The sequence below is a fragment of the Amphiprion ocellaris genome, chromosome 20 (assembly GCF_022539595.1).
Source record: "Amphiprion ocellaris isolate individual 3 ecotype Okinawa chromosome 20, ASM2253959v1, whole genome shotgun sequence".
In the NCBI taxonomy this organism is placed as follows: Eukaryota; Metazoa; Chordata; class Actinopteri; family Pomacentridae; genus Amphiprion; species Amphiprion ocellaris.
In genome coordinates this window covers 8518130-8536855 of record NC_072785.1, presented here as the reverse complement: position 1 = coordinate 8536855, position 18726 = coordinate 8518130, and the positions used below count along the sequence as shown (strand labels likewise).

Sequence of the window (18726 nt, the reverse complement as noted above, 5' to 3'; positions counted from 1 at the left end):
CACTCACATCAAAGGACAAGACTCTAGAGGGTGTGTTAGAGCACCCTGCTCTGGAATGCGAGTGTGTTGCCCTGTGCGCAAACGTGTGTGTCTATGTGTGTTTTACAAGGCTGTGTTGGTTTACTGTGTTGTTTGCTCTTTGTTGGACTTTTATGAGGGATGATGAGGCCAGGGGGTGAAGAGCAGGAAGCTGTGCCCTGCCAGCGAGGATGTGACATCACTAAGGCTTGGGTGGCAGAATCTGAAACTCTTCTGTAATTTGATAATATTTTGTAGGTTAAAGTTGGATGTTGACTGGAGTCAGCAGTTTGTGACGATAGTCTGACTCACCACATGTAGACTTGGGCTATAAATCTGCCATTTCACCCACGTATTTCACAGATCTTTCTCATCTCGTATCGCTATCTGCATGTCAACGTTTTTAAAATCCTCTCAGCGAAATAGCAACAACAAACTCTGAGCTAGTGAACTGCACAATGGCAAGTTCTGCAGAGAAAAATGCAATAATACAGCCATGCTTGGTCCTTTCAGCGAATTAACCATTTTAATGGCAGTGTTCACCTCCTTCTGTGAAAATGTTCCACCAAAACAGTGACAAGGGAACTATTTTGATGGAATATTTGCAGACAAGGAGGTGCCCTCATAGACCCTCCTGCCCTACAGTCAAATGATAATAAGGTGCAGCCAGACCACTCCCTCCAATCAACACAGCATTTCAGAGATAAGTCTGGCTGTGTGTAGTCATGCACTAAGTACGCCCTGCAAGTTTTGTTTTTTTTTTCTGGATTGTCTATTGTAATGACAGCGCTTGTCTCCCTGCATGCAAACGTTCCACCAAAACAATTAAACCCATCACTATTTTGAGAATAGCAACAGGTTTACAGAAATTGTGATTAGTTTAAAGAAATGCAAACAAGCCAAAACCTTTTTTTCTCCCTACATCTGAATGATTATGTTTGACATAATAGGTTGGCACAGAGAAATTGGTTATATGAGACTAAGGCCAGTGTTATACTTTCCTTGTATGCAAGTTTGGGAGGGTCCTTGTGATGTAAATGTCATCATTTGCCTAAGTCCACAAGAGTCTGTGCTGCGTAGTGAACTTTGATTTTGTGTGTAGATAATGTTCACAGTTAACCAGTTATTTAATGTCTTTATGATAAACAAATCTTGCTTGCACAAAAGCCTTTGTATTTCATTGTGTAAATTGTGTCCAGTATCCCTTACGAGGCTAATGAAGCACTTGGAATAAATGCGGAACCTTTTCTTTGATATATTACTGCTGCAATGAGAGCATGACTTCCTTATCACAAACATGTATGTTTTACAACCTTTTCAAAACTCTTTCTTTATAGAGATAGCATGTTTTCTCCTTGCGTTTTCTCTGTGTGTTCAGTTTTTCTCCTGCACCAGAAGAGATGTATGTTAGAATCGTACCCGTGCCTTTGCTCTTTGCCTTGGATCTGGAGCTAGTTAGGACTAAATTACTATTTTAGGTATGCAAAGAGATGCATGTGGAATGTGCTTGAGACATAATTAGTTGTTTCTTTGCCTTGAAATTTTGATTAACAGAAATCTTACAATTTGAGTATACAATCACGATATGAAGTCAGATATTCCTCATACTCTTATTATAAATGTACTCCTCTCCCGCACACACAGAGACACTATTGACAAACTTTTTGTTGTTTCCTTTTATTAAAATTGAATAGGTTACAAAATGAATACTAGTTAAACCAAGTAAATAGTGAACACAAACAAAACAGGTAAGCCAGCTGTATTCATGACAACAATTGGTTGAACCTTGTGACTTTCCTGCACAGGCTGGCTTCTGTGAATGTAAAATGCATGCATCCATTCTCACTGTGGGAAATGTCATCTTGTTGTCTGCTGCAGTCCTGTTAGCTTAGGCTGTTTTTCTGGTCCTGGTGGACACTGCCAGCAGTGTCTGTACCAGCTGCGTGCTCATGTTTCTTTGCATGTGTGTCATCTGGACAGAACAGGGTGTGAACCATGTCAGGGTCTGTTTTGTGTTTTGCCAGCAGATGTGTGCGCTTTGTTCCCTCTCCTCTCTCTTTGCGTATCCTGATTGTCCCTCTCGGGGTGCATCCTAATTCTGTCATTTCATGTCTTCACACTCCTTCTAAATCGATCAAACCCGCTGTCATTAAAGACATCCCACTCACCTTATTGTCGGTCAGAGTAGATGGAGGGTACGCTGAGTGGTTTTGGCAGAAATCTTTCATCAGGAGATAAAGTTGAATTGATTTAAATACTCCTTGTAGTTTAGAGAGTGGATGCGGCATTGAAACCACATCGTTAAAGCGCTTTTATTTGTTTATATTCTGTTCTTGTTCATCAAGTAGTTTAAGTAGGATATGTGGTGAGAGAGTGGGTGTGTATGAAGACACTTTTTGTCTTCACTTTTTTACAGAACGTGCAGTATTGTTGCTGTTGTCATAGCAATTGAACTTTGGCTTCATTTACACATTGTAACCAGTTCAGCTGTCTGTGTGTCAGACAGAAACAATAGTTGTAATGTGAACTATTTTCATTTTCTCATGAGGCATCCCCATTACATGGATTACTATGAATGGGTTCATCAGAATAAACAAATTGATGGAAGTAGATGCAAATTTTGCTCATTTATTTTCTGTATCTGTAACTGGCATCACACCAAATTAATTGTGTTTACTTGTATTCTTCTTCCTTGCATTTCAGCCTTAGATATATTCTTTTATCAAGTTGCAGAAAAGGAACTTGAATGTCTTTTTCTTGCCTTTGTACATTTGTTGTTGTCTGTTTCTCCTCATCTCCCTCCGTTTGAGTTTCTCCGTGCTTCAGTCTTCATCTCAGTGAGATGGATCATGCAGATTTTGCTCTTCCTTGCTTTGCTGCATCACTCGTGCAGCTCGATGAGGTTTTTCTTTTCGACCACACTTCTGCCGGAGTGTGCACTTGTACACTCGGAGCCCTTTGATGTAAATGGAAATAGCTGGTTGAGAGAAGTACGGTGGAAAGTCTCGCAGCCTGTGTTTACACCGAGCCAGATGGCTCTAAACAAGCTGGAAGGGGGGAAGACGCAAATACATTTTTTTCTCAGAAGAGCTTAATTTAGAGGACTGTTTCGGACAGACCCATTACCGCTTGTAGCCAGAGGTGGTTGCTTTAGGAACTTTTTCAGTCCCACCCATATGGGCCAGAGTGATGAGGCACTGCCATGAAAACTGCTGCGCAATTGAAAGACAACTGGCTGATGCGTGTATTAAAGTTGAGCCGTCACCTGGAAGGATTTACAATGTGTTTACTAAATATTATTTGGTGTATTTTGATCCCTCTTACTGTAAAATGAAAGGAGTAGGTAAATTCCCACGTGTTAAAGAGCTCCTATCCTTCACTCAGTTTTGTGCATAAATGGGTGTGAACAGGCGAAATAATGGGTGTGAGGTCATTATTATTATTATTGCACTTGCGTTTAGCTCCAGCCATAACGAATCCCACAGCCATTTTCATGTGTATTATAAGAGCTTAAAATGGCCATTATTTGCGTCTACGTGGCCTTTATAGTTATTTCTAGCTTCAACTTTACACTGCTGATGTCATTTTCAGGCTGGCTTATCTGCCTTAAGAACACAATGTACGTCTAAAAAGACAGATTTCCACTAAGCAAGGGCCTGTCCTCAGCTTTGTGAGGTTTTCAAGTAGTTTATTTAGCATCAGAACTATACTGAATGTCATACTTAACTCATTAACTAACCACATTTTGTGGTTCCTCAGACAGGACATCTGCATGCTAGTGAGAGATTTTCATACATGTCATGCTCTTGTATCCCTCAACATCCCCGACACCTGCACCTAATTAGCCAAACCACCATAGTTGTCTGTCAGACCAGGAAAAGCATGTGAAAAAGTAGCGCTATAACAAAGTCTCAGACAGTGATGTCTCAGTCTGGTGTGTTGGGGATTCTAACGCCACTGCAGATTATTCTTCTCCTCGCCGAATCTGTGTTTATGGAATATGCTTCACACTGCGCTGAAAAAAGGGATAATGCAATGGGTGGAGAGACACATGGTTGAGAGGGATCACATAATGGAGAAATCCTGTGTGTCTGTGTAATGCGTGTTTCTGTATGTGTTTGAGTTTTGTAGCTTTAGCTTGACAGCCGGGCAAAAGGAAAACATTTTCACAAAGGATTTACCCACGAGATCTTATGCCCTCGAGCTAGCTTTAAAACCGAATCTGGAGGTGTGTTTGGTGTCTTAAATTTGTGTTATGTCCCATTGGATTTGGGGGAAACTGGTCGCCATGGGAACGGACTCTCACTCCAGGTGGTGTGTAATGGAATGTGATCCCTCTGGGCACAGTTTTGTGTGTGTATGTGTGCGCATGGGTGTGTGTGTTTGTGTGTGTGTGTGTGTCTGTGTGGCATACCTGCCTTCTTCTTTTTCCCAGCGTTTTCCACTCAAAAGTACTTTTTGTAGGAAACAAAAGGACACAGGATTGGTTTAGTTCATTTGGTACAAGGTAGTTAAGAAGTCGACTTCTGTGTGTGTGTGTGTGTGTCTGTATGTGTGTGTGTGTGTGTGTGTGTGTGTGTGTGTGTGTGTGTGTGTGTGTGTGAGTGTGTGAGGCAGAGAGGGAGTTGATTGTTGTTGTATGCCCTGCCCAGTGCTCACTTGTAAACCCAATGCCCTCGCACAGTAGGGCATGAGGAGGCAGAATGAGTGAGGGAGGAAGGAAGGGAGGGAGGGAGGGAGAAATGGACTTGAAATAAAATGATAGACTGAAGGAAGGTAAATAAAGGAAGACAGGCAGAAAGAAAATGAGGGATGGAATCAGACACTGCATGTCTGGTCGTGTCTGCTGCCATGCATTCCGGGTGAGGCCACTTCCTCTATACGATGACCCCAGCCACCCCTGTGCTGCTGCTGACTTGGTCTGGTCTGCCAGCTCTTAAGGGAAAGCTGTATTTGCAGCTGGGTCTGGCCTTCTTAGGGCAACCTGTTGGTGGGAGTGGTTTGGGAAGAGAAGGACAACCAAAACTCTTGTGTCTGTCTTCGTATGTAAGATTGCATGAAAGTGGATGTGTGTGTGTGTGTGTGAGCAGCAGCTGTGCTGTGTGTGTGACAGTGCTTTGCAGATTTTTCCAGAGAGAGAAAGAAAGAGATCTTTTCCAGGGATGAAATTCTTGGCTCTCTTGAAGCTCAGGGTACAGCTGGAGCATTTCTCTCTCTCTCTCCACCCTCATTCCCTCCTCCCGGTCTCCTTCTCTCTTTTCCATCCTTCTTCACTTCCTCCCTTGCTTCCCTGTCTCCCCTTTTCACACTGTCTATGTTGTAGTATTTTTTTTTTTTTTTTTTAGTCTCACAGCCACAAATTGAGTTTTTGGTGATTTGCATGCTATTTTTAACAATAAATTAAACTTCATCAACCCCAGAGGCCCTGGTTAAATGTTGAATCCTCTCCACATGTTGCTCATTGAATTAAATTCAGTTAGATTGGAGGAAGCTTTAATTATCATGTGGGGCTCTTTAGCTGCAAGTTACGACGGCATGCATTTAAAAAAAAAAAGGTGTAAAGCAAACATACCTGAGTCCTTCTCCTCCTGCACAGCTGCAGAAGTTCCACACATGATTGTTTACATCATGTGTGTTTCACAGGGAAGCCCCTCTTTTTTTTTTCTTTTTTCCCCTCTTGCTCTGATCTTACTGGATGGGCGGAAGTGTGTGTCGCTTGATGGGTGGGCGCAACCAGGGAGGTCAAGGAATGATTGGAGACACTGGCAGGGCCTAATAATGATCTAAAGGAGTCTGACCTACATAGTTTTCTTTAGTTCTCTTCCTCTTGCAAATGTAGCTACAAGACATCCCCACTTCCTTGCTTGTCTGATCACCTTACAGCCATGGTACATGCACACACACTCATGCACGCACATATAAGTACGTAGACTGAAACAGTGGAATTCAGAGTTGCAGAGTGGGGGAAAGTCCCTGCTAATCTAGGACTTCCAGTCTTGCCTTCTTTTCTTTCCACTGACATTCACACGACTTCTCTTCTCTTCTCTTCTCTTCTCTTCTCTTCTCTTCTCTTCTCTTCTCTTCTCTTCTCTTCTCTTCTCTTCTCTTCTCTTCTCTTTTTCTCCTTCTCTTCCACACTTTCTCTGCTCTTTTGTGGTGGACACAAACTTGGTGCTGTTCAGACTGTGACTCATACGCCAGGAATGCCCCACATTAACATGTGGAGAGATAGGAGGAGGAAAGTGAAGGGGAGGACAGGAAAAGAAGGGGCAGAGGAGTACAGCTGGGTACAAACATAGCAGGCCGTGTAGAGAAGAAGGGGGAAAAAATGACTAGAAAATGACTAAAAGTGTTGCTGCTGCTTTGGTGGGTCAAGGTTTGAGAATTGTTGCGTCTTTGGCGATCCGAGTGAGTGAGAAGGAGAAGGGAGTGAGGGAAGGAGAGCAGGATGTGATTATATGACTCTGAGTCTGTTTACACACTAACAGCTGTTGCACTTCTCTCTTTCTGCCTCTCTCTCTTTTGCTCGCTCGCTGTAGACATGGAGAGTTGATTAGGGAATGGATATAATGAGTCATCATTGTCTGGATTGTGCATATTTGTGTGTGCACGTGCATGCTTGCACATATATGTCAGGAGCATTTGCCCCCATGCTTGTGTGTGTGCGTGCGTGTGTGTATGTGTGTGTGTGTGTGTGGGTGATAAGTGAAGTATGACGGACCCCATGCAGTGTGTGTTGCACGGTTACCAAAACAATTGTATCTGCAGACCCAAGAATAGCCTTGTGAGATAACACTGGAAAAGAGCAGGCTGTGTGTGTGTGTGTGTGTGTGTGTGTGTGTGTGTGTGTGTGTGTGTGTGTGTGTGTGTGTGTGTGTGTGTGTGTGTGTGTGTGTGTGTGTGTGTGTGTGTGTGTGTGTGTGTGTTATGTCTGGATTTGCAATTGCATTATTGTATGTGTATTCTATTGAGTTGTTTGTGCCAAGGTGACTGTGATTTATGTCAGAGTGCACTATCCAAATGTCACTGCGTTCTACAACAAGTCAGTTGTGCATGAACAGCTCCGTGCGTGTCTCTTTCATGTCGGTGCGACTTCTAAAGACTTTGTGCACACATGCCCAGGTGTGAATCGGGCTACTTGTTTGTGGTTTTTTGAAATTTGTTTGTCAAAATGTGTGTGTGTGTGTGTTCACCTTTGTGCGTGCATGCCCATTTGCGTGCCTGCGAATATGTGCACAGCTGTTAAGGGTGTGTGTTTGTGCATGTTAAGATCTTGAGAACAAAGCACGGCTGGGCTCACTGTCCCTCCAGACGTTACGTTGCTCTCCTCTGGAGCAGGCCCAGCAGCAGAAGTAGGTCGGCCGACATCACCCCTCCTCTGGGTGGGGGAGAACCGGAGAGAGAGGGAGAGAGATGTGGGCTGGGTGGAGGTATGGGCTGGCACAGAGGCTAAGTGCCCAACACTAAACAGATCTAGGCTTGTATGCTTAAGGTCAAGGCAGGATAAGATGTAGATGTTAACATCATATTTTTAAAAATGTAACCCACTAGAGCTGAGAAGCATTTCCCCCCCTTAATTAGATATCAAACTCAAAGATAATTGGCCATTAAGAGGAAAAATCTGTTTCAGAATTATCTCATGGATTGAAATACCTTTTCAGGGGAAAACCGGTGAGGAATTTTTACAACATGGATGTTGTGTGACTTGTAATAATACTAATGTGTTAACTTTTTTCATACAATGGGTGTATCACATTTGGGAACAAAGCTCCCCATTTGGACTGAAATCGGTTTCATTAATATGAAAAAGATGAGAGTTGTTTGATTTATAACAGCTTCCATATGTTTTCACTGCTCCTGGCTATTAAGTGTTAAACACTTCTAATGCTGCTGCTGTCTTGGCCTGTTCTCCCGTGTAAAAAAAAAACAAAACATGCTTAAGCTCGTTGGGACTAACCTGTATAAATAAAGAGTTAAGAAGATGCCAAAGTTCCTCAGAGGAACATCTGGAAAGCAATGCACAGACTAAAGTAAATCAATCACTGCACAGCTACTTAAAATATTTGAAAACCTATTTAGATGTGTGAAGTGTGTATTCCAAAATTATGTATTCATCACTATAAAAGTGTCACCTGCTGTTTTGGAAATGATTATATCAGAAGTATGACTACATATCAAGGCATTAGCTATGTTAAATGCCAGAACTCAAGTGTATCTTCCTTGGAAAATAGGGGTCATTCATTTTTCCCTGAATCAGATACAAGACCCAGCTTGAAAATGGAAGACTTAAGTGGTGATTTTAGCTGAATTTGAACGAGTAGAAGTAGGTTATGAGTGGAATTTAATTCCATCGCCACACAGGGACTGCTGGTACCTCTGGGCAAACAAACCACGGGTGGAACTGAAGACCTCAGTGCACAAGTCTGGCAGCAAAATTTCTCTGCCACTAGCATTTGGCTTGGTGGAGCGATTTTTTTATTTTTTTTTTGCACAAGTGGAAATGGAAAATTTTCTGTTGTTGCAAAAGAATTATTACTTTTTTTCATCATTTTGTATGTAGAAGCTTAATTTGAAACACGAGTCTCAGCCAGCAAGCTAGTAAAACACAATCCCACTTTTTACAAGCCTCATAGCGATTGTTTGGTCTTCAATTCATTATGTGCTGATGTCAGATATAGATGAAGTCATCACAGCATTGATAGTTCCATAAGCCGGCATAACTGATAATACTCGCTGCTCGCTTCCTTATGGAACTGTTATGCAACTTTTTGAGCTCATGAGCTGCAAGTGCTCTCTCATCCTGAACAATGTGCTTACACATAACCTGCACACACATATAGATACATACATATACATACACTGTGTACATACAGTAAGACCCAGTGTTCAAAAGTAGCAACTCTCCAGCTTATGATTTACATTCCACAGCAAATCAGCAGCCCGCTCAATACAGCCTGTCGCACAGAACGTAGATTCGGGCTCAGAAGTGTGGACGTGCGTTTCTCTTTGCCCATGCATCGCTATTTGTTGGATGTCAGCAGTATGTGCATGTGTGTGTTTGTGAGTGTTCTTGTTCCTGCGTCACCCCTCCAGAGTGTCAGTGTCATGAGGGCAGAGGACTGAAGGCAGGGCGACACAGGAAGTCCTGACTTCCTCCTCGATCACTGAGCCTCACCCTGCCCACGGCAGAGATGTCCGCCGGACTTGGCTCACCGGAGATGGAGTGGAGGGCTCTGGAGTGGGTGTGTGTGTGTGTGTGTGTCTGTGTGTGTGTCTTTGCATGTAGCATCAACCCAATCCAGCTTGTGTATATCCAACACAGTGTGCTATTTTAAAGTTGTCTCCCACATTTCCTGCTAAAGCGGTCTCTCTCTCTCTTTTTATTGTCTCCTCCTTTTTCATTACACTTCCCATCGTGTTCCACATTCTGCTGCCCTCTCTTCTAGTAGCTACATCAGCCGACGAAAGAATCTATGGGGATTTGTTTTGTTTTTATATATAGCATTCATCCTAAATATGACAATAGGCCTCTACAATGTGTGTGTGTGTGTGTGTGTGTGTGTGTGTGTGTGTGTGTGTGTGTGTGTGTGTGTGTGTGTGTGTGTGTGTGTGTGTGTGTGTGTGTGTGTGTGTGTGTATCTTTGTGTGTGGACTGGACAGGCAGTAGAGGAAGCTGTCGTGGGAGGGTCCTGCTCCTGGAGCTCCGAGGACAGATAACATTACCCTGCTGATGCTTACATAACTTCCAGGCAACGCCACGTCACAACTGACCCAGACACACACACACACACGCACAGATGCGCACATAAACGTACACACATTCAGGAATACAAATCTAGATTGGACAGCTGCCTCCATGGGGCTCTGATAGGGTATACAAAGATAGTGTGTGTATAAATGTGTGTGTGATATGCTTTTCGGATAACATATATGCTTTTTTTTTTTTTTTTTTAAATCTATCAATTTTGGAACGCTGTGTTTGTGTTTTTGGGAAATCCATTGGAGTTGTTTTGTATGTAGGTCAGCTCACAAACAGGCTCCTTTGGTTCAATACCAACACCACACACACACACACACACACACACACACGCTTTCCTAAGAGGGTCTGTGTTTCCTTTCAATGTGGTGACCACATGTGCAGAGATGAAGGGAGTGAAGGGGAGAGAAAGTGCTTCACTTCTTTCTAGAAGCTGAATACGGCTTCAGTCCAAAAGAAAAAAAACACTGATACACACACACACACACACACACACACACACACACACACCTGGCCGACACTCACTGTCAGCACTGTCGGCTGATCAATAGATGAGGTTGAGTGTGTATGTGTGTGTTGATGGTGTGCACGTAAGTGAGTGCATTATTACGGATGTAAGTAATTGGCCGTGTGTGAGGCCACGTTTTTTTCAGTGTTTGAGTGTGTGTGTTGTGCTTTGGGGGCCCTGTCGCAGCTGTCTTTGACAGCTGTATCATGGGAAACATCTGATGAGAGGTTGCATCATCTCTTCTGTCAGTGTCTGTGAATGTATGCATGGGCAGCTGGACAAGATCACAAGGTTTTTTTGTGTGTTTTGTGTGTTTTTTGAAAATATTTTGTGGATTTTTTGTGAAAGAGCCTGTGCAGAAGCAGCTTTTTCTTTTTGCTCATCTGAGATTGCATGTTTGTGCATGTGTGTGGTACAGTGTAGGACAGGATGTTTACCATGGACATGTGTGTATATTTCTTGTGTAAATCTGTAGCAGCAGAAGTTAAACTTTCTGAGGTGCAACTTAAAAATTGTGTGTCTGTGTGTGTATGTGTTATATTAGGATGAGTATCCAGCTGTCTTTGCCAGTAATTTTGGGTTTCTTGTTGCCCTCAATTTCCAGTAATCTGAATTTAGTAATAATTCTTCCCATTGTTTTAATATGTCATGGGAATTTTTCTGTTTTCAACTTGTTACATTTTTGCGGATGACTATAGTGTTTTCTCATTCAACATCTGCTTTGCGCTCCTTATACTAAATATCATTGTTGTGCATTGTCTATCTTACATGCAATACAAAACAGTTTGTCATCAGTCCTGTGGTCCCCTTGGTTGTTCTTCACAGTGGCTTTCAAACTAGAATGTGCTCATGTCATTGACCCCTAATTGAACCCTACATCTGACCGCAGACCTCAGATTTATTTTGGTGACCCTGGCAGGAGGATTGTTCCGTTTGTGTGGGAGCAACTTTTTTTTTTTGCAGTATTTTTTGACAGATAACAGAAACAAGAGTGAAACAAATGTCAGGTCTCATATCTTGTACTACTGCAAGGTAACTGGGCATGCAGCTTGTTTAAGGCGATGCAATTTCTATTATTTTAGGCTCAATTTAACGTTTGGTCATCTATTACCCCATGATAACTAAGGCATTCTCTACCTACCTCTGCACAGTATTTGACATTCTAGCCACTTAACAGGAAATCTGGTGCACCTAATGCTGCAGGCAAATCCTATCCTAATATTTATTTGAATATTTTTCAAATTAAAAGAAAATAAGTGGATCAAAAATGATACTTTCACTTAAATGCATTAGATGTACACCACCATGAAAAATACATGAGGAAAACTTCGAGAGTTTTGATTTTCTGACTCATAAACAGCTGGTCATTTATTTTAATGTCTATACTTATTTTTATGTGCATTTTTTTTCATTTGAGTGTTGTATATTATTATATTAATAATGATAATAATGATATATTAATTATTGTCCTTCAATAGTAAAACTGGTGTTGCACCACAACATTCTGACAATATCATCAATCACTACAAGTCCGTTATTAAGAAGAAATTAGAACCAATTCACAAGCTCTTATCCCTTTTCCTATTAGTGAGAAATGTGTGCGGGCGATATATGAGAGGAAGGAAGTGAGCAGTGAGTTTATCAGGCTTCATGGGATATGTGGTCCAACTGTAATTATGAGAAACACTGGCCTTTTGTCAGCTGCTGTTCTATCTGTCCTATCAAGAACCTGTTCTTCATTCATCTAGATAGCTTACGGATGTCAGATTACACATGCTGGTGCCCCTACCACGGCTCAGGTACAGTGATGTCATCCCACATTCAGGATATGACCTCATAAGTGATCTCTGACCTGACCTCTCAGTCGGTCGGAAGTGGAAGAAGCAACAGATGGAAGATGAGAGCAAGGGAGGGGGAGGGAGTGTAGCTGGTTCGATGAGTTGTCTGGGATTCCAGCAGGATTAGGCAGAGGAAGTCGTGACTCTATTTGCGGTGCTTAAAGGGTAAAGCTGGAGGCGAGACCTGAGAGTGACGTTACTGTGACATGCATCTCGAGGACCACACTGACTTATTTGTGCACATACATGGACACAATTACAGCCTCTTGAATGCACACGTACAAATGTTGGATTATCCTGAGCTTTTTTCCTAAATGGAAGTCAGTCTAATATTGTATGACTTACAGCACTGTGTGTGTGTGTGTGTGTGTGTGTGTGTGTGTGTGAGTGTGTGAAGGGTAGCAGGACAAAGAGTGTCTTGTGTTTTGGAGAAGGGTTGGGGGGTTTAGTTGGGCCTGTTGGGTCCAGTCCTGGGGGCCAGGGATGGGAATGTTTCAGTGTGTGTGTGTGTGTGTGTGTGTGAGCAGAGGAATGCTGCTGTTTGCTGAGTGAAGAGCACAGAGGCAGCAGAGACTGTCCAAACACACGTCTGTTTGCCAAGAGTGTGTGTGTCAGTCTGAGAGAGGGTGACTGTGTGTATCTGTGAGCAAGAAGGGGAGAAAGCGCGCACTACGACCGGGCGATGGAAAGAAGGTTTAGAGGGAGTCTCTGTGTGTGTGGTGTGTGTGTTCTCCCCACGCTATGACCTTCTACTCAATGAGGACTTTCATATCCACTGCTAGTCTCCATGGTAGGGGACTGAAAGAGGCCTGTCTCGTCGTACCTGCGACCTACTCGCTGCACACACGCTAGCCCACACTGCAGACTTTGCTCAGGTTGTGCGCGTAGGTTTGTGTGTTTACTGTACCTGTTTGTTTGGCTGATGAGAGGTCAGGAAGGTGGGTGAGAGAGCGACGGAGGGGTGGAAAGAGAGAAGGGGGGGTGATTTAGGGAATATGGAAAGGATAAAGTGAGGAGGGAAGGGAGGGAGGGAGTGAGTAATATTTGAAATGAAAGGAAGGAGTGAAGGATGTGAGTAATAGCTGGAGTGAGGGAGGGAAAGAAGCGGAGGAATTCCTGAAACGGGGATGGAGGTATGGCGAAAAGGAGGTGAAGATTTGGAAAGAAAAGCGAGTGAGTAAGAGCAGAGAAGTGAAGGTGTAGGAAATGATGGAGGGAGAAGTTGTTAAAGGGAGGAATGTACGGTAGGAGGGAGGAAGGATGGAGGGAGTCAGGAAATGAGAGACGGACCAAGGGAGGAATGAAAATAGGAATTCAAGAGTCAGTTCGCCTAAACAACAGATTAAAAAAGGCATTTATTCTCACTTAAACCCCTACAGATTAGTGAGAGAACATCCTTTTTTCGTAAACTGCGTGAAATGACCCTTCAAAGGAGACCAAGTTTTGAAAAAGTCGTCTTGGATGTTAACTGATGTCAACATAGACAGAAAATATTAGTGTCTCTTCATACTTGCATGTGTGTTTGTAGGTAGTGAGGGCCTCTGTGTGTGTGTGTGTGTGTGTGTGTGTGCATGTGTGTGTGTGTGTGTGCAGTGTGATTTATTCTGAGGCCAGGTCTGCTTCCAGCTGTCCCAACGGGGTCCCAATGACTTTAACAGCCGCAGACCTCCATCACAGAAAGTCAGAGGAAGAGAGAGAGACGGAGAGAGTTTACTTTTTCTTTTTTTGGTGGGGGTGATGGAGGGAGGAGATATGGACAGTGGAAAAGTCAACATCATTTTCAATCTGCTTATTCTATTTAGATTTTCTTGCTTTTCCCTCAGCGCACGAATTTCATTTTGTAGTAAGCGACCGTGTGCCCTCATGTGCTGCACCTATAATTATCATGATGCTGCTACTGCATAAAGACACTGACATCTTTAGCTGTTTGCCAGAAATAAGGGGGAAAAACTTGATTACATTTGGGTTTGTGTTTCTGTGCTTTTTGAGGTCATGCAGACAAGTTTGAAGGGAGAAAAATCTTCTATTTTAAGTGATTGTTTAAGTTCATTTCATACTATATAATGAGGCTAGGTACCCTCTGTAGTCCAGCATTTGGAGGCAGATAAAATAAAAAACGCCAAAATTGCACAGTTCAGTAGAGTAAAAAACTGTGAAATCCCAAAGAATCACGGGATGTTCAACTTTTCAACGATCCTTGAATATATCGTGTGTGACTTTGTGTTTTGTCAGGAAAACGAGCCAAATCAAAGCTTAAAATTCTAACATTTTATCACAATCACTTCTGTATCCATGTCTTGCATAAAAGAGTTGCCAGAAATAAAGTGTGTACTTCTCGGTACAAATGAAAATCCATGAATAATTGCGACCAACAGTCACGTGACAAAAATTCAGATGAACTGCAGGCTGTGTTTACACAAAATAGATAGAAAATAAGTATAGAAACAAATAAAAATGTAAAAAGTAGTAAAATATTTATTGTACATAAAAAAGTCACCTTTTTCCAGTGTTTAACACACATTTGTACGTTTCCATTTTTTTCAGTTTTTGTAAAATGAAAAATTTAAGAAATTTGACTTAAATTTTCTTTTTTATAGTATTTATTGCACTCTGACTTTGTAATACTGCACAAAATGTGTTTTTGAGTTGTCTCTACTTCTAGCCATGTTTCTGATGTTTGCCTATTGGTGCAGGACTTTATATTGCAGTAAAAATGAGTCCACACTGAGTGAAAATGTGACAGAATGCAAAAATTAATAGAGAATTCACTACAACAAGACTGTACTGTAAAATACCACATCTGTGTCGCACTAAACCCTGGCCTGTCCTTCAATGTGTGTGGCTGCGTTTGTGTACCTGCATGTGAGCTGTTGACTGACGAACGTAAATAAGAATTTGCTTAAGCACGAGTTGCCTGGTTAAGTAAATAACTCTCCTCCTTCCTTATAGGTCCTGCTGAGGTTCCCATGATGTCCCCAAATGGGTCAATTCCCCCAATCCACGTACCGCCAGGATACATCTCACAGGTTAGTTTGTGTTATTGTGTTTTCCCCCTCGTCTGGTACTCTCTTTTTTTTTAATGTCCCATATTTTTATGTTCATCATGTGCTTGTGTTGGAGCGTTTCAGTCAAAATAACAGTCAGACACAGTGGGAGTCTGATGCAGGCACACGCTCCATGCACGACTGCATTCAATTAGCTGGTGGTTTCTTTTCTGAAGAAAACGAGCTTCTTAAGCCAATGTGTGAGTGGTAAACAACAAGAATACAAATCTGCTATAATTTTACATGTTTCTGATTTTTTTTTTTGGGCATTTTGCCTTTATTAGATAGGAACAGTGAAGACAGACTGGAAATGTGGGGGAAGAAAACAAGGGGATAACATGTAATAAAGGTCCAGTGAGTCGAGAATCAAACAAGAGACTCACTGTTGTCAGCATTAGTGCCCATATATTTAAGTACTAGCTACCCACTGTGTGATTTTCCGTGCTTTTAAAGCAAATAAATTCAGGTTCAGTTCTATTGAAGTGCACAACAGTTGCTCACTTGGTAGAGCACGATCCCTAAAGCAAGCAGCCTGGTTTGGACTCCAGCTCGGGCCTATCGCTGCCTTTCCATACCCTTCTCCCCTATTTTCCTGCCTCTTTTTAGCTGTTCCTGCCAAATAAGGGGAGAAGAATCCTTATTTGTTTCAGTGTAAACATAAAAATGCCAAGTGTTGGCATGCTAGATGAGAAATTTGAAACAACTGCAGAATGTAGCATTTGTTAGATATGCTTTTGGATAGGGATGGCCCAATGTGCTTTAAGCATGTTCACTTCTTCAGTGGTCCTTTTTCATATTAAAAGTAGATCTAGTAGGCATCGATACAGAATGGCAAGTATTAATTAGAGATAGACCATTTATTGGCCTGGTTGATTATCATGGTCAATATTTAGCATTTTTCCAGTTATCGGCATTGTTGTTTTTATTGACCAATTGTCGATAAATTAAATGCACTACTTCAAGTCTGACGCAGTCATCTCTCTCTGGTATGAGAAATATCTGTCAAGCAGAGACTGCAAAAATGGAACAAGAAAGACAAGCTGTTGCCACAAATCAGGAAAGTAGCTTTTATCATGGTACGCTAACAGCTCGCGGCTAAGTTAGGAGACAGATGACTCTGAAACAGCCTGGAAAACAATAACTAACACTAATGCGTTAAGATATGGGCTTTAGTTGGCAATACAAGAGATAGAACAGAGAAAGGTTAGGAAAACAGAAAAGAACAGACAGAACTGTCAGGAACGAACTGATAAATCTCAATCAATGGGCACATGATGCTTTGATTTTATTACTCCTATTTCTTTCTGTTGAACATATTCAGTTATCTCCTCTGGAAAGTCCATATTGTTAGATCCCTTGCATTAGTATGATTGTGCACAAACCACACAGAAAGCATTCACCAGGCATTACACCTCTCCTGTCTTTTGTAGGTTAGAAACACACCAAGGCGGCCTCCTTCCCAGAGCACAGAGCAGGAATGTGCTGAATTAGAGGTGTTAGGGTCATTTGTTTTTCTGGATCTCTTACACATATGAGTGTGCCTGTATTCTCTATTAAATGTCCCCACAAAGACAGTAAAGTGAGAAAACGAGGAGGAAGAAGGGGCTCGACAGAGTGTCCCCACAAGTGGAGTGTTACAAATACATCTGTGGTCTGCGTGTGGTGGGATTGTGTTCCTACGCCAATGGAAGTCAGGTCATCGGCTGGCCGTGGGTGTGTGTTTGTGTTTGCGTGTGTGGGGGTGTGTGTTAGCAGGGACGGGGCCAAGCGTGAGCGGGAAACACTGTCACTCTTACACAAACAAGTCCGATAGGGGAGACTGGGATTCGGTGGGTAGGCGGGTTTTGGGGGTTGAGGGCTGAATGGATGATGGACGGGGGCACTGTGATGGTGGAAAGTTAGCTGGGATGGATTTTGCACGTGTTTGTGTGTGCTTGTGTCCTCTGTGGTTTTGTGTTAATGCCTGCATTGTGATGACACATGTCCGTATGCGCGCACATGTGCTTGTTTGTAGGTGCCTCTGATTTAAAGTACAAGCCTTTGTGGGTATGTAGGCCAGATCCACATGTACTCATGCAGGGACTTTGCCCTTGTTTTCCTGTAAACACACTGTTTTTCTCCTCTGCAGCAGAGGAGGGAATGAAGGGGCAGATAGGGGGCCTCTTCGTCTTCCTCCTCCTCCTCCTCTTATTCTCCCCCTTCTTTTTTTCTCAGTCAGATTAGTTCTGTAACCGTCTTCCTCCCCTCCTGACCCTCTTTCAGACCCTCGCTTCTTTCTTTCTGTGTGTTGTGCTCTGACACTGAGTCTGTTGCTTCTTAGTTGGTGTGGGTTTTTTTGGGGTGGTGTGTTATTTTCTATGTGTGTGTGTGTGTGTGTGTTGTTGTTGTTGTTGTTAGGGACCAGCAGATGACTTCCCCTCTCAGCAGGGAGTGTGTGTTTGCTCTCTGCTTGGAATGCAGGCCTGTGAAAGTGTCTGAATAGCTGGAATGTGTGTGTGTGTGTGTGTGTGTGTGTGTGTGTGTGTGTGTGTGTGTGTGTGTGTGTGTGTGTGTGTGTGTGTGTGTGTTCCAGTCCATGAATGTGAAAGTGAATACTTGTATGGAATCTATGTTAATTTGCTCTGAACCTTATTGAAATCTGCGGACCATCTGATGACAACATTGCAGCGCTTGTTTTCACCACTTTGAGGGGACAACACAATCTGTCAGCACACTGTCTCAGTTGTCAAATAAATTATGCGATTAATTCCTTTATTAGATATGCACCATTTGGCAGACAAAGCACCTGCTCTTGTGGTGAAAAACTTTGCATGATAGGCATTTAATTTGGATCTCTGGGTCACTTGACTCAAACTAATACCAGCACTGTCTTGGGGACACCTCGACTCAACAATATATGAAGCAATCACAAGCGTTAAAGTTTAGATTTCTCGAGCGAAAACATCTCTGTGGCTGTCAGGGTGCAAAATTGTGGCGTCCAACGACTCTAATTCCTTTTTTCTCCTCTCTCCCACAGGTGCTGGAGGACACCACAGGGGTCCGCCGAGTGGTGGTGACCCCCCAGTCTCCCGAGTGCTACCCTCCCTCCTACTCTCCGGCTCTCTCCCCAACGCACCATCTGCCCCCATACCTCGCTCACCCCCACTTCATCCCCAACTCTCACTCTTTCTACCCCCCTGTCAGCCCCGGGGAGCTGCCCCCCCACCAATACTACCAGCACCACCTCCCCCCCATGTACGGCGATCCAGGTACTGAAAGGACTCAAGGGCATCTGCTGGATAACCGGCAGATTTTATGTGGAAATAAAAAGTCCATTATGAATAAATTTAAAGGTCTGACATTCTCTTATCGTCTCCCCCTGCAGAAATAATCCCAGTTTATGGGATGTCGAACTACATCTCAGGCAGAGAGGAGACGTACAGTAAGCCACAGCCCAAAAAGATTAAGGAACAGAGACAACTAGAGCGACAGAATCGACTGAATTCCCCTCCCTCCACTCTCTATAAGGGAAGTCTGGGGCCAGCACACAACGGATACAGGTGATCACAGAGCTTCTGGGGC

General features: G+C 42.9%; 1 protein-coding gene across 3 annotated transcripts in view; it reads left to right on the top strand.

Annotated features, from left to right (window-relative positions):
• Nucleotides 1–18726, top strand: part of fndc3ba (fibronectin type III domain containing 3Ba) — a 103868-nt gene that overhangs the window by 34938 nt on the left and 50204 nt on the right. For all 3 annotated transcript variants that reach the window (XM_023271920.3, XM_023271912.3, XM_055006176.1), the window contains 3 exons: nt 15071–15147; nt 18182–18413; nt 18530–18704. In XM_023271920.3, the coding sequence (XP_023127688.2) occupies nt 15071–15147; nt 18182–18413; nt 18530–18704 (484 nt within the window). The remainder of the gene's footprint in view (nt 1–15070; nt 15148–18181; nt 18414–18529; nt 18705–18726) is intronic.